This window comes from Dreissena polymorpha, chromosome 14, assembly GCF_020536995.1.
Source record: "Dreissena polymorpha isolate Duluth1 chromosome 14, UMN_Dpol_1.0, whole genome shotgun sequence".
Classification (NCBI taxonomy): domain Eukaryota; kingdom Metazoa; phylum Mollusca; class Bivalvia; order Myida; family Dreissenidae; genus Dreissena; species Dreissena polymorpha.
Genome location: NC_068368.1, coordinates 9,684,566 through 9,708,632, shown reverse-complemented (window position 1 = coordinate 9,708,632; position 24,067 = coordinate 9,684,566). Strand labels below are relative to the sequence as shown.

The following is a 24,067-nucleotide window of genomic DNA, read 5'->3' as shown; positions in this document are numbered from 1 at the left end:
ATATTTTTTCACTTAACACTGCCTGTATGCATGTATACAGATTACTGTATCAATTACGTTTTCTACCCTTTTAATACGCTTGTGCGGAAAAGCCCGATTGTAAGCCATAACAATATGCTGGTTTATTTACAGTAAAATGATCGGATTTACTCGTACATACTATATCATAGGTCTCTTGCGAGAGACGTAAACAGATGCTGCATTGCAGACTCAGAACTAAATTTAGTAAAGCTAACGAATATCTATGTATTTGAAATAGTGTTTAATCAAAATAACGGAGCTGTTAATTACACAATACGTGTATTTCGATGCAGTTTCTTTACACTTAAAAGTAAGCAAACGTTCTGTTACTAAGCTCAATTTCATCTGAAACAGTTTCTCGTCTTTTACAACTATTATCTCTAAATCTAGGTCTTTGTTTCTCTATCTTCTCTATCACAGTGTCTACACTATGCCGCATTAAGGGACTGTCCTTCGTTAATGACTGTTTCTGTCATGCTATTTTTCTTTTGTCTTTTTCCCTATGAAGTCCTATAACACACATTTGAAATTATTACGCCAATAAATTGCATCGTATCACATTTAAGTCATAGTTCATTGATGTTAGTTAATTTAAACAGTACATGTATTTATGCAGCAAAATAAATACGATTGTATCTTTCGTGCTAATAGTAATCATGTTATTCTGTTCTAAATAATAATTTTTATTCACGAAATAACAAATGTTTCAACCAAGATCGATGCGTTCTAAAACGTTCTAAACAAATCACATTAGCGGCACCAAAACACAACACGAATGCATTTAGATATATTCACATTTTGAACTTGAAAACAAATTCGCTATAATTGATAGCTGATTTAGATTCGCAATGTTGCCATTCGAATAATTCTAAAATTGATCACTAAAATAACGCCTGCTTTTTTAAGGTGAAAGAAAAGTTGTACTTCAAGGAGCTACACTGTCGACAAACCAATCAGTATATGATAACTGGGTTCTCAACCGAGCCATCGATGAAAGCACTGGTTACTCTGTTGAATGTAAATGTTGTTCCGCCATTAAAAGGCCGACCTGGTTTCAATTAAGTCTACCCCAAACATATATTTGGGAAGCGCATTGTACTTCAGGGTCGTACCGACGGAGGTAGTAGATTTCTTAAGATACATTTATATTAATGTTTGTTTCTCTTTGTTGTATGTTTTATCTTATGACACTTATTCATATAATCATAATTAACAGTGTTCAATAAATATGATGTAGTTTGTATCAAAGCTGTGTCATTAGATTTTCGTAAATTTCGTATGCATTATTAACATTTTATAACACTTTAAATTGTATACTACGATAATAAATTCTTCTTAAATTTCAGCTTACGAACAGCTTAGGGAAATTACAATGTTTGGTGTTAAAGCTGACAATAAAACGGTCGTGCAACGGGTCAATATACCCGTTATAATCAACAATCAGTTTGGTTTTATAAATGTGTGCTTTGTATTATCAGTATAAACGAAAATATTAGTATTTCAACTAAAAATGAATGAGTGGTTTTAAATTAAAATACATGTCTTCTGTAATAAAGCATATGCGTGTTTTAAAGATTGCATGATTGGAACCTACGGACCTTATTGTGTACAAAGATGTCAATGTCTGGCAGGACCTTGTGAAACTGTAACCGGTTCCTGTAGAACAGGATGTCAGAGAGGCTGAACAGGAGCCGCGTGCAATCAAAGTAAACTTAGTATTTATTTTCATTTTGTTAATGCAATTAAGTAAACGGTAATAAGTTATTGAATCTGGATATATTATAATTTAATCAGCAGGTGTTCGATAAATTGCTACAAATTTGGACTACTTTGTAAACATACTCTATTCGTTTCTTGTGCACAAATATCTGTATCACATGTTAATAGTAGACACATTTCGAGAAAATACTTCATGGGCTACATATATTATTTGTATGTATGGATAAATGATTGCACGTGATAAACATTATTTGCATCAGAAACTGTGACGCGCAATGTCTGTATACATAAACGTATCGCTTTTATTCATTTGTGAACGGAAAGGGTAGCATTTAACAAATTACCGTAACATGTTTTTGCACTTATATCAACTGTAATACCTGGTACGGTCGATCTCACATGATTTAAGTCAAAGTAAATAAATACATTTCTAATAGACCCTTTTTACAATAGGCCTAAATTGATAAGAGCGCAAAGTCACGTGACTCGCAGAACTACAGAACGAGGCTGAACGTGCAACCATTTACAATAGTCCCATGCAACGCGCATCTGATTTCAACCTTTCACTCTTTGAACATTCGGCGATGTAACGATTTAAGAAAACACAATATGACATTGTCAGAATAAGTAATAAATTTGTACTTCACACTTCACAAGTGTCAATACATAAAAATAAATCTTGATTAAAGCACTTGTTTTCTTCATTATTTTGCACACATTTCATAATTTGACACTCTTTGTTAGATCTTTGCATCGCGCTGTTTGAATAAAGATATATCTTGTTAATTGATACATTCGTTGTTCAATAGCCCCTGTGTTTAGCACAAACCCATTATCTCGTTATGATCAGATATTGTGCCGACAAATACTTATTACCAGCATGGTGTCATAAACCACACGTGGTAAATGCCTGGTCATTGAACATCATTTATGATACACAATATCTATCGTGGTAGTAATATTACGTAGTCATTTCTAAGTCTAATGTAACGCCAAATACTCTAATTAAATACTGTAAAGATATTAGCCAGTTTTATCATAATAATACAGTGAATGCTGGACACTTGTCCTAGCCTATATTCCACACAGGCGGACATTCGTTCTTATGTTTTTGACAACCTGAACATTCTTGCCTTCTTTATTTTGACAATGCGGATAATGATTCCTACATAATGTTTTGCCGCCCGGTCATTCCATCGTTATTTTGACAGCCCGGAGATTCGTTCCTGAATAATTGCTATCCCGGTCATTATTATTACATTTTTAAATAACATGACACTCTTGACATCTTATCCGGTATTTTAATGTGTGGTTTTTAAAATGATTTTTTTTAATTTTCTCATATTTTGTGCAATACTTTATACTGTTGTAAGACTTTATCTTGATCATGAGAATGATAACGTTAAAAAATATTCAAATATATCGACTAACACTGAAATCTGTAATTTGCGAAACCTTGCAGAAATCGGAGAGTGAAAACTATGTAGGAGCGAATATCCGGTATGTCATAATAATGTTGGAAGATTGTCCGGGATGTCAAAATAGCGTGGGAATGAATGCCCGGATAGTTAAAACAACGTATGAACGAATGTCCGCCTTGCCAAAATTATCGTTGTAACGATTGTCTTTGTGAAAGAATGTTAGGATACATAATGAAGTGCTTACATAATACCAATGCATTTGAAATATTTATAAAATGTTGTGCCTAACACGAAAACTTTTTAGCGGGTACCGGTAAAATAAAACTTCATCATTACGTAGTACTATAAAGAGTGTTCGTTAGTGTATAGAAGAACAAAATTAAAACAAGCATATTTTCTTTGACCACAACGGAGTTAAATAGTGTTTCAGAAAAATACAGACAAAAGAGATTTATGACATAAAGCGACATATATGTATCACTCATTATCACGTTTAAAGAGAAATCAAGGTGCATGCATAGACATTTCAGTTTGCTTTACGTTCGTTTTTTTCACCTGTATAGAATAATTCTTCAATATTGTCTTTCACTGTAAAAGAAAATTAATTCAAGTTAAAAGAAAAATGACATATCATTTAAATAGTATCATGTGCTTTGCATTTTATATTGCTTTTTTATGATTGAGTCAACACACATCCTACACGTTCGATCGTTAATGAAAAATAGTACAGACCAACAAACATACTTTTGATAGAGACGTTATCTACGTCTCTGCTTTTGAGAATTTAAGTTATAAAATAACTTTTGTATTATACGGCTTATGTATATATTTCTTTTGTGCAATTAGTGTAATGTTTATTCTTCAGACCACATTTGCTCTGATGATCATGCGTATCTTGAATTCAAATAAAGATGAAATAAAATGTATATACACGTATTCACTAGTGGTACTATGGCTTTAAAATATGACTTAGTTGTAAGGACGTTTATTTATAACCCCTCATTAATTTATCGACTAAACAACACATGCATATATGCATATATATTCTGTTATTTTAATCAGTGTCAGTGCTCATGAAAATCCTTAATAATAATAAATAAAAATCAACTGGTTCATCAATATCCTCCGCTAGATATCTATACACGTTCAGCCTCGTTCTGAAATTCGACGCAACACGTGATATCTAAAAATAGCAACAGCGGTGGTATTGTGAAACTGGTCTATTTAGAGGAACAACACACAATTTCGTTTTGGATGACTACCACTAACCACATAACCAATTCATATACATGTACATTATACAAAACATGGGATATTTAAAGATGATTGCATCTTTAAAAAAAATGAATTTATATAAAAGTAGTAGATATCTATATAATCAGCTATAATGTAATAAAGTAAAATATATGCATATATATTTAACATTCAAGTATTACGGAAAGAACCATGATTTCCAAATGGTTGCTAAAAATCGGTTTTGCAACGTCTTCCAGTTACTGTTTTATTTTTAATTTGTTTTGGCCATTACATTTAAACATGAACTCGTGGGTTTGTTTTTTAAAGTCAGATATACAATTAAAATCAATATCTTTTACGCGACTGATGACTATTATGAGAAGTTGTTAAGACATGAGTTGTATACATATGTCATGAAAGACGCAAATCAGATAAGAAAGTTAGTTTGTGTGCCTATGTTATCAAAGCACAAATATAGCATATTTTAGTTTAAACCTATTTATTTTAGCTCGATTGCGTCGAAAGCCTTAGGCTTATATAAACGCTCTCGAGTCCGTTTCCTGGGCCTAGAACCAGTACTTGGTGTCTTTGGGGGAGATCTAAAGAACGCTCCCACGGTGGGGATCGAACCCGTGACCTCCCGGTCGCAAGGCGGACACAATATCCATTAAAATATTAAATATATTAAAAATATTGCCGTTATGGGGCGCGAAAGTTTTCCAAATACGGCTTTATTAAAACCTTATTAACACACTATTGTCGCATTTTCGCCAAATGTGTTGTGTTAATTTACATCCATGTGATGTGGAAACTAAGCTCTTTATTTTGGCTATTTGACAAGTGTAAACTTTGAACATATGTTGATGAATAGCTCTCTCTAACTGATTGCTATTATAGTGACATGTCTGATAGTCTTATGTTGCATTTGTTTTTATAATGACGACCACGATGATGATGATGATAATGATCATGCTGCTGCTGATGCTGCTTCTGATGATGATGATGATAGTGATGATGATGATGATGATGATCATGTTAATGATGCTGATGATGATAATGATGAAGAAGAAGAAGATAATGATGATGATGTGTCCGCTGCTGCTGCTGCTGCTGCTGCTGATGATGATGATGATGATGATGACACTAATGACGATAATGAAATTGCTGCTGATGATGATATCATTGATGATGATGATGAGTATGATAATTATTATTATTTTCCAAGAAATTCGCATACAGCTTAATCAAATTAAAGAACAATTACTGTTACTATTTAATCCTACTTGACCTCTACGAATATATTTATATGTATTATGTCAAGAGACTAATCAAATTTCCCCACTCAGTCTAAACATATTCATGAGTGAACAATTGCTTTTGCATCTTCTTGCTCAAGAGAGATAACTTGTGCTACCTACTTGCTATCTGATTTGTTAAAAAACTGTTGCCCCCCCCCCCCCTTAATTAATATAATGTTGGAATATGAACGTATACAGGATATGTGTTAGAAATGTTTTAACTATCAAACGTTTGTCAAAATTATGTGCCAAGTGCACTAAGTAATTGTTTTATAACGATACCGAGACAAAGTATCCGAATGTGCAATAGTCACATGGGCGCTTGTCTTGAAAATAGCATAGGTGCAATTAAAGCATTTTGAAATCAAAATTAAAATTAAAATAAAACACACAGCATAAGAAATTGATATAAAATAAAAAGCTTATTAGACGTTTAAACTGAACAACGCGTAAACTATTTGGACTCGCACACACCGGTTCGTCCAACATGACTTCAAACTGTGTGGTCGTCTAAATATATCTCCGTATTGTAGAGTGAAACGTTAAATAACCTATTAATATTGACAACTCTTGAACATATGCCAGAAAATTAGAATTGTGATAGCTCAGCATTGTGCGATATTTGGCCATGTGGGGTCAAAAACTAAGTCAGTATGCTTGTTTAAAATGCCTGTAAACTACTTTGGATTTTTTCTCAGATCATCATTAAACTTGTAACAGACATTATTTTGTTCTAGTGATATAAATGTCGATTTTAAAAATGGTTTCAGTCGATTTATAAAAAAACATATTGCACAATAGTGAGGTTATTTTGCGTGTGTGTTTGTCTCATCCACATCCTTTTTATTTACAGAACACACAATACTTTACTTGAGTACCTTGTGTTTGCATACTAGTCAGAACTCTCTATATAACAATTCGTCATAGTAATATTGTAAGAAAATCATTTAAATTTAACACGACGCTGAATTGTTTGCATTATAAAAAACATCAACAAAACCGTTCATTTATATCAGTGTATATTAAAAAACTCACAGTTAATTAATGTCGATCTATATACAAGATATATGTAATGCAAGTTAGGTTACGATTTCACTGCTGAAATGACGGCTGGCATAAAGCTTTATACATTTACATGTTTAACTTTTAATTTCGCAAACAATTTAAAATATTTTCGTCAGAGCTTATATCAGGTAATTGAACAACGATACTTATATGATCTTAAATTTACGAGTGACCAGAATGCATTATCGTAGTTATTACTGAATATGAGAACACAGCCTGTAAGTACAACCCCTCTGACGCTGACAATCTTCTAAATTTAATGAGGCACACCCAGACTGTTTTGATGTCGAGAGTTGAGTGTGAAACTGCTCTATCTCTCAAGCCTTATCATTATATATACCATTTTTTTTCACGCTGAGCACGCAATTAACATCGTTGTTAAACGCACTGTAGTATCCCTTTTCATATCCTATACTTCCCAAAAATAGAAAGTCGATTGAAGAACATGTTGATGCAAATGTGAAAGCTATTTCAACCCTCCTGGCAGTGTTCAATTTGTTCTATCACTATTTCAGTATGACCTGGCCACCATTACCAAGGACGGTGTTGAGATCCGCTCTTCAATAGTCTCCAAGAACAACTGGGAAATAGCTCACATGATCAAGAAAGTTCTCTTGTTGTGAAAATATGAGCCTGATTCGACAAAAACTTGCTTTTACCCTTTGCAATACATATTTTGACTCCTGTGTCTTCCTTTAAAAAGTTACATTTAATTGAATACGTTCCTTACTGTATTCAATTTTTAAACGCTTCATTCCCAACCCTAAAATACTGATAAGCAGCAAACAGCATAGAACCTGAACAGACTGCAAGTTACTCGCAGGCTGTTCTGGTTTTATGCTGGTTGCAAAAGCCATTTTCAGTTTGCTTCTTATGGGGGAAAGGGTTAATGCATGCGCTAAGAGTGTTATCCCAGATAAGCTGGAGAAGTCCGCTCAACTTTGCTCAAATTTGTATACTCTGAATAAATTGTATTTTCATTCTTCAAAGCATGCTCACAAATTTATTTCACTGTGCTTAATACAAGTTTTGTCAAATGTGCCATGTCTGAGACATGTTATTAGTAAATGGGTCTTATGCAAAACAGTGCCAAGCTAGCTCCAGTCCACTGTGCTCATCCGTGGATTCTAGTTAGGAGCTATCCTGTCTGCAAATTAGACAAAAGAGTGCACGAATTAGCAGCCTCATCTTGAGCTACGCTGGATCAGGCAGCATACAAATAAGACCCATTTTTGCGTAAAGCGGCTCTTATACAATTAAGTACACATAATCAAGTAAACACCTGATGTGACTAATACGTGAATCTGAATGAATGTTCATGTTTTGCAGGGGCTACGAGTAAACAGAAGAAGATCTCAAGAAATTGTTTGAATATGTACTGAGACTCCATTGTGATATGAGGTGGTCATGTTCATCAAATAAGCTGTTAAAGTGCTACATTTTAAAGCAACACAGACATGAACATGTATTAAAAATTCTTTGTTTATAATGAGTTCAGGCAAATGTTGGAACCAAAACTGAAGAATATTTTTTGTCCTAGATATTTGTGTTGCCAGTACTTGGCTGTTGTCTGAATGAAGCATGAATCTGTTACCAGTTTGCGGTCAACTTGCAAGACGCTCTCAAGTTGTGGGAGAATTTAAAGGAAATTTACAACTGCCACAAGGAATGCCAAGGATCCATTTTATATTTGTGTTTGCCTTGCAGTGCTCCTATTTCAATAAAACACATGTTCTTTAGAATATCTTGAATGTGAAATAAATTATTTGTATTGATACAATGTCTCTTGACTGTTGTGTTTGGTTATTATTTTACGTGTATTTTCGAGCCTGTTTGCAGACAGCTCGATGAAACTTTCACAATACTGGATTGATGCATGTGTCTTGCCAAGATTGCACTTGATCATTTTTGGGCGTAATTTTAATGTTTACTCTACACAAATGATCACCATCAGGATACCATGCAGGATACGATGTATCTAGTGCTAAACCAGCCAGGTGTCCATTGCTCAGAAGTCAAGGTTATATTTTAAACTCCAATATCTTGCTTATCTTTTCCTTTGTATAATAGATCTGACAATAAATTGAAGGTACAGCATATTTTTTGCTTACAACAGGAGATACACATTTATATGTTCCTACAATTGAGGACATGTTTAAGAATGTAGGAAATTAATATAATTAATTAAACTGTCATTCATTGACTCATATTTTTAAGAAAGCTTCTTCAAAAATCAGTGTTTTTTTTGGATGTAGAATGTTTTGATAAGACAGGTTTCTTCTTGGTTGGAAATTTGATTTTGAAATATTCATCCTTGACAACTTGCTTCACCTTCATATTGTCAGGCAAGAACTCTCATCAGACTCAAGGGGCCTTTTCACGTTTTGGTAAATTGACAAAATTAAAAAAAAATGTTTCAGATTCGAAAGTTTTGGATGTATTTATATTTGTGAGGAAACGGTAATACTGAACATTTACCATGCTCTAAAATATCCATTGTATGCATCTTTTGACAATTTAAAAACCTTAAAATTATAAAGCATTGCCACGTGAAACGATTGAATAATTTAGAGTTCTGTTGTTGTCGTTATATTTTGTGATACTACGAAGATTGCTTATATAAAGTATAAAATACATCTCTCATTGTATGAGCACGGATGGCCGAGTGGTCTAAGCAATAGACTTACTCCAAGGGTCAGTGATTCGAGCCCAGTTGAGGGTTACTTTTTTTTCTTCTTTTTTTTATTGGAGCTTTTTAGATCCAATATTTACCTTTATCAATTAAGAGCATATAATGACAAACTTTAATACATGCCAAAATCTGTGAAAAGGTCCCTTTAAGGACACATCAATTGTTTGAGAAAAAACAACTTGAAACAATAGATTTATATTTTAAGTGTGCTGGATGTTATCATTAAAACAAGAGCTGTGTTCGTGAAATGTGCAGGTCCATGAGATACACATGCATGCAAAATATCAGGTTTCTATCATCAATAATACAAAAGTTATGACCAATGTTAAAATTTTCGGATGGACAGACACCATATATTTGACCTTTGACCTTTCACCACTCAAAATGTGCAGCTCCATGAGATATACATGCATGCCAAATATCAATTGAGTTGCTATCTTCAATATTGCAAAATTTGACCTTTGACCTTGAAAGATGACCTTGACCTGTCACCACTCAAAATGTGCAGCTCCACGAGAAACACATGCATGCCAAATATCAATTGAGTTGCTATCTTCAATATTGCAAAAGTTATGACCAAAGCTTAAGTTTTCGGACGGACGGACGCCATATATTTGACCTTGATGCCCCCCACAACTCTTTATTGGACACATTCAAATCCTCCATATAGTCTGTAGTTGACAGGCAAAGGCTAATCAATCAGCAGAAACTGGTTGCAGTCAGAATTCCTGTCTTTACCATCATATCATCACTACAGTTATTCAACTGTGCAAGTTTGAGACAGACGCTCCCAGTATTTACAGTACACATTTAAGGGACCATTATTTTAGTGAAAAAATGGACTGCTTTAGCTCATCAAAGCTGAAATTTCCTTCTTTATCGGCGGTGCTTTCTTTGAATCCTTGTACCCTCTGTTTCATGGAATATTATTATAACAGCCCCAGTATTGAGTATGAGCTTTTCAACACTTGCTATAATACTTGAAGTGTGTGTGTGGTGGGAGGCGGGGGGGAGAGTGCACGAAACAACTGTTGCCAAAGTACTTCATACAGAACTCATAGGGGTGTGATATAAGAACTGCTTCAGGGGAGGAAAATGCCCTACCACTCAGTAATAAGATTTCAAAACACAAGCTTCTGAATGCACATACATACAGACAAGTGGATTGCTTAATGTATCCCACTCCTTGAAGGCATAAACACATTTAAAGGCATGGTTTTCTTTTAATACATAACTCCTTTTTGTAAAAAATCAGGAACAATATATATATGGAAACAATCTTAAATAAGCACAACTCTTCTATCTTGAACAAATAATATTGCATTATTATTTACAAACAGTCATATTACAAAATAACAAAATATAACCATTAAATTATGCAAGATACACTGAACACATAATGGTGGCACTTTTTGTTCACAGTTTGAACATGACATTGAACCAAACTATACAATTTATACAACAAAAATATTTTAGCAATTATTTTTACAAAAATGCTTAAATCATTTAGTCAACATTCAAGAATTCAAACAGAAATAAGCACTTAAACCATTATTTATCAGTTGAAAAGCAAACAAGTAACAACAAGGGCTGTTTGTAAAACATGCATGCCCCCCATATGGGCTCTCCGTTGTAGTGACAGCCATTGTGTGAATATGTTTTTTGTCACTGTGACCTTGACCTTTGACCTAGTGACCTGAAAATCAATATGGGTCATCTGCCAGTCATGATCAATGTACCTATTAAGTTTCATGATCCTAGCCATAAGCGTGACACACTAACCAATGATGGTGAACAAATGTGTCAAATGATTTTAAAATCTCGCCATGAACGACATAGTTATGGCCCGGGCAAGCTCATTTATGGCCATTTTTGACCTTTGAACTCAAAGTGTGACCTTGACCTTAGAGATATCGACGTAATTCTTTTGTGCGACACACCGTTCAATAATGTTGAACAAATGTGCCAAATAATTTTAAAATCTCACAACGAACGACAAAGTTATGGCCCGGACAAGCTTGTTCCGCCTGCCCGCCGACATTCGCCAATCTAATAACCAGTTTTTTCCTTCAGAAAACCTGGTTAACAATATTTGAATGGGTTTGTTAAATTTAGTACCAAGAAATTGAAAACACAATTCCCAATCTGAAGAATTAACGACACAAATTTTCCCGATCGCGGGACTAGTACTTTTCCCAATAGACAAAAAAAATCACTGTTATGACACTATCCCAGACTTTTCAATTTCTTAACCTGGGTAATGTCTGAGTATATTGCCGTGTTACTCATGTAGATTGGATAAATACTTTAAGGGTTTTGTTACACTTTTTTAGTATTTTTTTTTAATCTCATGAAATATTTTTACTAACAAATCTATATTTTAAAGATTGAACTAATAACAATAGCAAGAAGAAAACAAGAGATGTGCTTGTCAGAAACACAATGCCCCCTACTGCGCCGCTTTGAAGCCATATATTTGACCTTTGAACTTGAAGTATGGCCTTGACCTTTAACCACTGAAAATGTGCAGCTCCATGAGATACACCTGCATGCCAAATGTCAAGTTGCTATCTTTAATATTACAAAAGTTATGACCAAGGTTAAAGTTTTGGGACAGAATGACAGACAGACAGGCAAAAAACAATATATCCCCGATCATTGGATCCGGGGGCATACAAACTGCCTTATCAAGGATTCAAACCCAGGACCTCTAGAAAAAGGCTAGTGTGCTATCACAGCCACACGTGTACTCTATTTTACACAGCGAATTACAAATGCAATATCAGTAACTAACAATTGTCTTATTTTATTGCACTTTTATAGTTTATTATTATTATTAGCATAAATACAACAGTGTAACATCTACAAAGTGGGAATGTCTATTACGAACTGTGTTTTACCCACTTCCCTTTTCTATTGCTGCAACCCAGATTTATGTAAAGACCTAATGCAGGATCTTCAGGGTAATGTTGCCAACATGGCAGAAGCTGATCTTCTCTGTGCAATCAAGTGGCTCGCATTGAACTGAACAGAATGACCCAATCTCCAGGAACAGCTATTCAGACCTTTCTAGCTAGTCTGCGCGGCCAGGCTGCATTGTGTCAAAAAAGCGTTTAATGCAAAGAACCTCAGGTGCATTGCCGACCCTGAAATCGTGACTGATTTGTTAGGAAACTCACAGACTTACAGGACAGAAACTGTCTTTCATTGCCCCGAAGGAGCGAAGTAAAATTACTATAAGTGCTGTCGGCACCACAAGTTTTGCTCATTAATTCCACAACACAGTCAGTGTCAGCATCTTGCGCTAAATGTTGGGTGTGCAAACGATTGCAAGGCAAGGGCCGTGCAATGTGAAACCTGATCATCTACATGTGCAAAATGTGTTGCTATCACACATCCTGTAGAAGTGCGCTGTTTGTGGTAGTTGGGGTCACAGCGATCATGATTGTGTCCACAAAATTCTGACTGTAACAGACCAAAGATCATGCACTCTGCTTAGCCAATGACACATACCACAGCAACACAGGCTATGTTTACAATCAGAAATGCACCACAGTCAAATGTGTACATTCACAAATCAATATGGTTGCAACATACATGCATGTGCTGCACATCTTGAACATAATGTTTTTGAAGGACAATTGATTGCCTGCCCCTCCAAGCAACATCCCATGAGGTAAGTGCTAATAAGGCCCCTGCATCAAGATCATGCATTGTTAGGGCATCCCATACATGAAACTTCTAGATTCAAATCTGTCAATATGTCTATGGTTCCTGACACAGGATGCACAATTATGCCCTTGCAATCTGTCATCTTCCATCTTCTCCCTGTTAAGCTCATCAGGGTGAGCAAAAAAATGAAAACTTCACGATCGGAATTTTCCAAATTTCTGGGTGTTCAGTGCTAATGTTTCCGACTTGGCCTGGTACCCATACTTTTCCCAATCGGAAATTACCCAAACGTTGCTGCCACTGTTAAAGACTCTGATTAAGTTCCCTACTCATGCCAAAGTGTCAAAAGGAACCACTGCCAATGCCAGGGTTGAAGGAATGGCTACTTGACTAGTATGATACCACAAGAAATGACAACATTCAATTAATTATTAATCAGAAATATGTAATTTTCAAAATTATCTACCAAAACCGTTACACATGTTTAATTAATGTAGCAATTTTGAATTAAGATTATTCATTAATGAACCAATACTTTTAACATTTATTTCTTAAGGTTAATTCCCCGGGGGGGTAGGGGGGGGGGTAACTTCCCAAATTTTAGGGTAGGGGTGTCCCGCTGAGACTTCCGAAATGTGAACCATTTTGATACCGGAACTCTGATAATGCAGACCCATTTTGATACAATATTTTTTTTTATAGCATACCCATTTGTATACGATACCATTGAGAAAGTGGACCCATTTCAATACAAGAATTTGATAAACTGGACTCATTTAAATACTAGAATTTGATAAAGTGGACACAGTCAAGTTTCTGCATCTTTCCCGTTACTGAAATTTACTGTTTGATACCAATGTATATACAAGAATGACATTTATCATACCCATTTTAGTTTAAGCCTATTTATTTTAGCTCGATTGCATCGGAAGCCTAAGGCCTATATAAACGCTATCGAGTCCGTTTCCTGGGCCTAGAACCAGTACTTGGTGTCTTTGGGGGAGATGTAAAGAACGCTCCCACGGTGGGGATCGAACCCCTGACCTCCCGGTCGCTAGGCGGACACCATAGCCATTACACAACGGCGACCTATCATACCCATTTTGATACTGATACTTTCAAATCTATATGCATTTATATACAAGCAAATTTCTGATTTCAATACCCATAACTACACTAAGAATCTCAAAACCATACCCATATCTATATTTTCAGTCGAAAAACACACCCCATAAAATCGGCACACCCCTATATACCGGTAACCCGTATATAAGAAGTTACCCCCCGGGGGTTAATTCACTTGTTTAAACATCTACGCATTCTGTTTTGAATACATGACAATTTTTTATCTTAGTTTTTCCAAACTCTAACATGTCCCTTTAAGATACTACGCCCAATGTAAACTATAATGCAAAAGTATCACCAAGAAAATTTCCATTGAATCTTTTGGATACAGATTGTTGAATGACAGTCGCTTCCTAACGAGTGGCAATTCATGTAATTGGTTTCCCGAATCAAACTCAAAGTTTCATGCCTGTATAAATCGTAACCCGCGGCGAGCTTGGATCCCCGTGTTGGTGTGAAAGCCTTTGCTGTCAGCTTTGCGAATCTCAACACTGGTCCGGCCATCGAGTCGTCAATGCAAGGTTTCTTTGCCAAAGGTTCTATGACTTCAGATATTTGCCTTTCCACTTCGACCGGCATTGTATTGTTTATCAACTTGATTTTGGCGCTTCAAAATAAACAATAAATTACGCGCGAAATAAAACTTACAAGGGAGGTCACTGTTCTAGGCTTGTATTTACCGCGGTTACAATCTGCTATATATTTGCAGCGGTTATAATATGCTATATATTAAGAGCTTGTTATGATCTAATCGTTAACAATGCTGTATAGGTTCATCTAAGGGCATATTGTTTAGTACAATAGTTGTTATGCCATTTTTGAATGCTTTTAAACATGCTAAGGCGTAAAAATTTAGAAATTATTAGTGCGGTGCAAGATTTAATCATACAATTTTCTTTCCGACAGTTATGGCGTTCGGTTCGTTCTGAGACAAGATGGCAGCGCCCATAACAAGAAATTAATATAAAATGCCTTTTATACATATTTGTGGGTATCCGTCCTCAGAGGGGGTAATCACGTGATAATCAAGATGGCGACGTCCATACCGAGACAGTTATTTTTCGCCGTTTTATACCCTTTATTACTTCTGTTTATTTTTTAAATGACGCTCACTTTCCAGCCATATCAGTAAAAAGACGATTAGCGTTTATTTCGTATTTAAATTGGCTTTATATCTCGACCTTACTCCACGCAAATTTTCTTAGTGGAGCCCTAATTAGGTCATCCCGCTAAGAAACTTCGCAATGGGTAAAGTCGAGATATAGAGCGAATATTACTGTGAAATAAAAGCCAGTAACTTTCTTCCTAATATGGCTGGAAAGTGATCTAAATAAAAAATAATAATACACGTAATAAATGGTATTAAACGACGAAAAATACCTGCCTCGGCATGGACGTCGCCATATTGTTTGTCACGTGATTACCCCCTCTGGTCTTGTGGGAAGAGTAGACGAACTGAAGAATTGAAGAAATATTTTGAAAACAAACAGAAAAAGACCGTTGTAGTAGTCAGCGATCACAACACTGGTGTCGATCGCAATAAAGTATATGCTGGTAATAATTGATGGAAATCAGGATATAGTTGAGTTTCGGAAATTTTATGTTTCGGCTTATAACAGTTACTATTTTGTATATGTGTGTGATTTTTATGCTCCCCTCTTACTTCCTTCCGTCACACTTTTGTTACTGTTTCTCATAGCACCTTCAATACTTTACCGATCTCTTTCATATTTGGCATGTAGGTACCTTGCATGGACCTCTACCTTTTGATGAGGTTTTAGGTCACTGGGGTCAAGGTCGCCAAGGCTAATAATATACTTTTTCAGTCACAATTTTGTTACCGTTTCTCATAGCACCTTCAATACTTTACCGATCTCTTTCATATTTGGCATGTAGGTACCTTGCATGGACCTCTACCTTTTGATGAGGTTTGAGGTCACTGGGGGTCAAGGTCAAGCTCACCAAGGCTAATAATATACTTTTTCAGCCACACTTTTGTTACAGTTTCTCATAGCACCTTCAATACCTTACAGATCTCTTTCATATTTGGCATGTAGGTACCTTGCATAGACCTCTACCTTTTGATGAGGTTTGAGATCACTGGGGTCAAGGTCACCGAGGCTAATAATAGATTTTTCCGTCACACTTTTGTTACAGTTTCTCATAGCACCTTCAATTCTTTACCGATCTCTTTAATATTTGCCATGTAGGTACCTTGCATGAACCTCTACCTTTTGATGAGGTTTGAGGTCACTGGGGTCAAGGTCACCGACGCTAATAATAGATTTTTCCGTCACACTTTTGTTACAGTTTCTCATAGCACCTTCAATTCTTTACCGATCTCTTTCATATTTGGCACGTAGGTAAAATGCAAGAACCTCTACCTTTTGATGAGGTTTGATGTCACTGGGGTCAAGGTCAAGGTCACCGAGGCTTATAATAGATTTTTTAGGTGGTTATTAACACATAGATTGACAAAGCGCATCATACGGGAGCATCCATCAGTTCCACTGATATTCTTGTTCATAAAGGAAATCAGCACCAAAAATAATTGTTAAAAGCTTTTAATACACTGTTCTACTTACAGTGGCGATTCAATGTACATATGTACATATTAAGTTAATTGATTATTTTCAGATCTACTCAGTTTTGTATCCTGTAGGGATAAATATAAATTTACACAGAACAAATTCCTCTCTTGTCTAATATATTTCGCCTAAATAGGCTTTTTCAAAGTTTGTTTTCACAAATTAACTACATTTTCTTTCTGTTTCTCAACAAAACCAATTATAAAATCAATTAACAAATAACCAATTTATTTTCAGATTAGCAGAATTCTTAATAAAGACACAGAGTTTAATTAAAGTACTTATTAAGTTATTGTATAGCACGTAACTACATGAAACATCAAATATATAATACCAATGTTACATGTCTGGCCCAAATCAAATTGCAGCAGCAGCCTATTATATTTTTTTATTTTCTAAACCATGAGAAATATTTGTAAAGTTATGATCTTTTTAAATATTTCTATGCATCCCGACATAATTGGAGCTTTGTCTGGAATAATACAATACACAACAGGGACATGGTATCAGGTAGCCTTTATGGGTTATTTACACAGTATTCATACAAGCAGATTCTGTGAAACCTGTCAGACTTATTATACAAAAACACAATGTCTTCCAAAAAATTAGCTTTAAATACAAAAGTTTACTTGTAAAAACAAATATGTAGCATTGACCAAATGTTTAACATGATTCCATCCTTATCATACCAAAGATTGTATGGATTGGACAAAAGTGTGCATGTTACTGTCTTTTAGCTTACAAATTGAGATCTCTTAAAATTGAGCATAAAAGTTAATTGAATTAATTACTTAGGTTAAATTTATAAGGATTGATGGGAGGTGAACTTAATGTTGAGATTTATTTATTAAAGATAAAAAAAAAAAATAGTAAACCTTCAAATTGGAAATTTGAAGATCCCATTTAGGAAAAATATACTTTTTTCCATTGGCAACTGGCCCCCTACACCCCTCAAATTTGAACAAAATAACAAACAAGCACTGATTCCCCCAGTTTTGTAAGAATCTTGTGGACATTCATTTGTCCCAGTGTTTCACAAGAAATACTTGTTAGCTATGTAGCGTTTATCAAGTAATGGGTAGCATATGATTCAAACCAAACTTACTAGTGCAGAGATATACAGAAGCAGTAACTGGGCTTTTTTCTCTGTCAGTTTTTATTCCGCAACAAAAAATTGAGAGTGTGTGCATAAACTGCATGCTACATATCAATACAGACTTATCTGAACATGAACATAGTCATTAAATTGAAACAATTTTTTTACAAACTAATTGCGTTACAATCATAATGTGACATTATAAACCTAAATAATTTGATATGCACTATTAAACTTTGAAATCAAAACACCATATGTCTGCTCATAGGCCAAACATCCAATCATATTTTTGCAGAACATTTTAATGCAAGAATGTAATTATCTTATGTAGTTTTTTACATCTTTTTCCATTATTCAAATGGAAAATGTAAAGATCATCCTAGTACAATTATGTATTTCATAATTTTATCCTTTAGACTTATACATTATTATGACTTGGCAAACTTTTAAAAAATGCCATCACAATCCTCTCAAATGCTCTGACTTGTGATCTTAGATCTGTCACTAATTAGATTGACTTGTAGTTAATGGTCAGAGTCACACATTCAGGTCACATTGTGTTCAAGTGTTTTCAACATATGTCAAAATGTCTTTTTCCTTTGTATCTTCAGACTACAAATATCATAACTAAAACGAAAATTTGCGAATCTGAAACAACTTTTTTCAATTTTGTCAATTTACCAAAGCGTGAAAAGATCCCTTTAAGAAGAGAAGATTGTCAGAGGCAATTTGAAGTCGTCATTGCAAAGGTAATTTAAAACATCGGCATTCAAATAAGGAAAAATAGTAGCTGATAAGCTGTATTGTGTGTAAGAACCAGTGGCAAGGTTAGCATAGTTGGTAGAGCGCCATGTTAGTGTTCCAATGTTTGTGGGTTTGAGCCCAGCACTGTATATATATTTCTTCTTGGAGTTACTTTAAGGATAGCTGATTCATATTTTATTTATATTTAATATGTTCATAGTCATGGTCACATTAAAAAAGCTAAAGGTCAATTTTAGGAAATTGTGTTTTTGACACTTTCTGGAGCGTTCAAGGTCCAAGGTCAATCAAAATACACTGTCAATTGTCCAATGTTGGATATTAGTACCTGACACTTTGTCCAAATCATAACCATGTCCATCAAGGATGAGTTTTCAAATAACTTGAATATGGTGTGTAAGCATGATCAGAATGAATGTCCGGAACACAAAAAACCCTGTCACAAGGTCAAAGGTCAACATCACAAATCAAGGTCAAAGGTTATACCTAGTCTTTTGCAAATTAACGGTTTTTAAATAATTTTGCAGTAGTTACTAGAATATTATGCAACACACATTGTATTCAAGTCTACTGGTTGGAGGTCAAGGTCTAAAGTAAAACAAGATAAATAGATCAAGATTTCTCCAATCTTTACCTGAATTTCTTTAACAGATGGGCATACTAGATCATATCTTTGCGACTTTGTATTTGAAGTAATTTAACTACATTTGTATTACTTGTATTGTGTTACTCACAAAATTTATATAACATATTGTGAAGTTGATTTTTCTTCTTCTAGAAACCTGAGTAAAGAAACAATTACCATACTTGATTCATTGAATTATATTAAAGGTGAGTATATTTCTTGTAAGAATTGTAATGTTCATAGTTATATTGCACTCAAGATGTGATTTTAAAAGAACGTGTGACTACAGCAATGAGCATACTTGGACTTACTCTCACAAGTACAAATTGATTCAGTTTTTCATTCATTTATTGACAGAGTCATGTTATTTTAAAATAGCCCCTGTACATGAATTAATAGCAAGATATAGGGAAAAACATTTGTATGCAATTTCCTAAAGGATTAAATGGAACTCTGTATGCTTGTACCTTAAGAAACATAAATAAACTGCAGCTTGTTTGCTCGGGTTTCATATATTGTCATTTACAATAATACCTGTCAGCCAACATGCGATGGATTGAAGACAATGTATGCTATTATAATATAATAAAGAGTGATAATTTGCGTGCATTTATAAGAGAAAAATAAATAATTATTGAAAACTAAGCAAACTAATTTTCTTACATTAATTTCAAACATTAACAATTGCACATCTCCTTAATGATGTAGATTGGAATGCTCATTTTAAATTGGCGATATTGCTTCAATCACTCTGCAACAGGTATTCAGTCCCACTAATTGGTTTACTATCACTTTCAAACAATGGTTGACTCTATTGGCCTTAAAGAACTATTTTGCAAAAGTATAAAAACAGTATGCTTTGCAAGTTCATGTAAATTGTAGTAGGAACTTTGTGATTTTCAGATATTCTGTGATACCAGTAAAGAACTAGCAAGTGAATGGAACAACAGCCGAGCTGAGGAGGAGAAGTATGTGCAAGAAATGTGAGAAAAAACTCATTTGTTTTTATCTTTAATTACCAAGTGTTCTAAAGTTTTCAATCATCATATGTTAAAGCATGTTAATGGGATGTTGAATTTTACAGCAGATTTACCAGGTTGTCGTTTGTTTTTGGTTGAGACTTGCTTTTAAGTCATTCTGTGTGACCAAGACTCAGGTTATGCTTTATTATACTCTATGCCTTGCAAAATTAATCTGACATAGACCCTAATGGCTTAAAATGAAATTTCACACAGTTTTTATAGAAAGCAATATTTTGTGGTCTAATTTTGTTTGTGTGTGTGGATAATTTTGGCCCTTTGCATCTGTCAGAGGGTGTAATCACGTGACAAACAAGATGGCGACGTCCATGCCGAGTCAAGTATTTTTCGTTTTTTTTACTCTTTATTACTTGTATTAACTTTTTTATTCCGCTGACTTTCAAACCATATTAGGAAGAAAGATACTGGCTTTTATTTCATAGTAATATTCGCTCTATATCTCGACTTGACTCGTTGCAAAATTTCTTAGTGGGATGACCTAATTAGGGCTCCACTAAGAAAATTTGCAGGGAGTAAAGTCGAGATATAAAGCGAATTTAAATACGAAATAAACGCTAATCACCTTTTTGCTGATGTGGCTGGAAAATGAGCGTCCTTTTAAAAATAACAGAATGAAAAAGGGTGTAAAACGGCGAAAAATAACTGTCTTGGCATGGACGTCGCCATCTTGACTATCACGTGATTACCCCCTCTGATCTGTGTAGTTATGACATGTATGAAACTGACATTTGCCACATGTTCATAATATTGATGATTCTTTATTACTTGGCTGTAATTACAGAATTGCATGTCCTATAATTTTCTTATAATGCAATTGTAAAATGATACTATTTTAACGCAATTTCAAGTTTACCATGGGACATTTCTTCCCCTTTATCAACTTCGTCAATAAATCATTCAATGGCAGGCTAGGCTATTTCCCTGATAAATAAAATAAAAGCCCAGGTGTGGAATAATTTTTATTCAGATTCGATGGCCTTGTGCAGAGGTTTGAGGAGCCAAGGTCCAATAACCACTGGGATAGTCCGCTGTTTGTAATTCAGAAGGACGATGTGTTGCCATTGGATGCGATTTCAGATGCTCTGTTGAAAAAGAAGGCTCCTGCCCCCAATGCCTCCACGGCACCAGTTTGTAGATTTATACTGAGTTGCAATACAAAAAACTGTATTTATGAAAATTTCTTTTTATCTCCTCCACACTTTATGTCAAGTCCCAATGCATCAAGCTTTGTACAGCTTTCACAATGAGGGTATGTGCATAAATGCATGTGTAGGGTAGTCACTACTGCCGCAATCATTCTTTATGCACTTTTTAAAATAACTTACTAAAACGGTTAACTACTAGAATATGGTGTGTTTCATGTAACGCATGTCTCCCTAGCTCAAGGTCAAGGTCAAGATTAGAGGTAATAGTTAGACAAACAGTTATTGAAACAAATCGATGGTTTGGACTGTTACTTCATCATTTATTTATTAATTTTATAAAACCTTTCCACATTTGTACAGCATGAGAAGATCACATGTTTCTCTAAAATTCAATGGTCGAGAAATTTTGAAACAACTCATCCATTAATATATACAAAAGCATGAGGAAATTCATATTTCATTTACAAACCATCTTCCTAGCTATGGCTATCCTAGCTTCCTAGGATCAAAATCGCACATTGTGGTTAATAGTCAATTTGTTGTGGTCGGAGGCTTTAAAAAGGGTTAAACCCTTAAGTTTGCTATAGTAATAGACTTGCGTTCAGTATATGGCAGGTCCTTTAATTCTAAAAGTTAGGAAAACGCATGACCAGCCCAAAAAAAGAGTCTTTAAAAGGGCCTTTTCACAGATTTGGGCATGTATTGAAGGTTGTCATTAAATGCTCTATATTGATAAATGTAAACATTAGATCTAAAAAGCTCCAGTAAAAAACAAGAATAACATTAAAGAAAGAAAAAAAGTAACCCTCAAATGGGCTCGAACCATTGACGCCTGGAGTTAAAGTCTATCTCTTAGACTACTCGGCCATCCGTGCTCATACATTTTGGGATGTATTTTATACTTTATATAAGCAATCCTCGTAGTATCACAAAATATAACAACTCAACAGAACTCGCAAAATCATTCAATCGTTTTGCGCTGCAAAGCTTTATAATTTTCAGGTTTTTAAACATCAAAATATGCATATAATTTATATTATAGGGCATGGTTAATGTTCAGTATTACTGTTTCCTCAAATATCATAACTACAACAAAAAATTGCGAATCTGAAACATTTTTTTAAATTTTGTCAATTAACCTAAACGTGACAAGACCCCTTTAATTGAAAACAAAGTGAAATTATTAGTCCGGTGAAATCAATGCTTTAATGACTATAATCTCCTGTGCTTATTGTAAAAGTAACCCTTCTGGTGCTGTATACCAAAAGAAATATAAAGTTTCTAAAAACAAAGGCAATTTTTGGGCTATTGAACTTGTATTTCGGCGATGAAAAATTGAATCTAAGTAGCCCAAAGTGCTAGTGGCATAAGATATATTAACTGAAAACTTGACTTAATGCATGTGCGTAAAGTGTTTCTGCTGCTTTTATGGAATTATCCGTTCAAAGAAAGTCTCTTCTAAACGAAAATCTAATTAAGGAGTGTCGTCCCAGTTGAGCTTGTGCCGACTGCATGCACATGCATTATACTCCCTATTTTCAACAGCGATTCTCGTATATTTCAGCAACCCCTCTAATCTACTAACTTCCTGTACGAACTGGACAAGACGACCCAGGACGTTGTGGGGGTCATCATGGGGTCACAGAAAACATGTGTCCCTGGGGATACTATAGGCGTACCCGGAGCTACAGATCAGGTTCATTTTTGTTCAAAGCATCACGATTAAAATCAATTGTGTTCCTACAGTAATAATTTCCTGGGATACAATACAGAGAAGTGTATACCTGTGTTAACATATTCCTGGGATACAATAGGGAGAAGTGTATACCTGTGTTAACATGTTCCACCGTCTTAACGTCTGTTGATGTATATAATGTACAAACTTATTCTTGAATTTTTCAACAAACACCATTGTTGTTCATGCACTGTTTCAATTTATGCGGCCATCCATATTTTGGTATTTAAACAACACAAATTCAAAATAACAACACTATATTGACCAGCATTTATTATACTTTCAGTTTCCGTTTTGTTTCAGCTTCAGTACACGCGACCTTCGACCCTTGCCGAGCTTCAGAGGTTGCGACGTACATGAAGATGCACCCCGTGTCCAACCACGCCCAACTTACAAAAATGTTTATACAGTACCTCAATAATACGCTCAAATAAAAATATATGTGTATTTTATTATTATATTCACTAGTAATCAATTTTAAAGGGTCAACATTTTCGTATGGATTTGGTGTCAGCCTTTTTAATGCTCCCCCAAAATTTATTTTGGGGGAAGCATATAGTCGCCGCTTCGTCCGTCCGTGCACAATTGTTGTTAGGGCTATTTCTCAGCAACTAATGACCGGAATTCAATGAAACTTTATGGGAAGCTCCACTACCAAGAGGAGATGTGCATATTATCAGCGGGTTCTGGTCGGATGATTTTTTACAGAGTTATGGCCCTTTGAAATATTCCATTAACTGTACATATAGTGCATTTTTTGTCCGGGCTATTTCTCAGCAACTAATGACCGGAATTCAATGAAACTTTACGGGAAGCTTCACTACCAT

General features: G+C 34.9%; 1 protein-coding gene across 1 annotated transcript; it reads left to right on the top strand.

The window, feature by feature from the left end:
* The first annotated feature begins 6,963 nt into the window (after nucleotides 1-6,963).
* On the top strand, nucleotides 6,964-23,600 carry LOC127858670 (protein KTI12 homolog). Its single transcript, XM_052395873.1, has 5 exons — nucleotides 6,964-6,978; nucleotides 7,276-7,368; nucleotides 20,224-20,303; nucleotides 21,328-21,487; nucleotides 23,544-23,600. The coding sequence occupies exons 1-5, from the start codon at nucleotides 6,964-6,966 to the stop codon at nucleotides 23,598-23,600; spliced, it is 405 nt and encodes a 134-aa protein (XP_052251833.1).
* The last annotated feature ends 467 nt before the right edge of the window (nucleotides 23,601-24,067 follow it).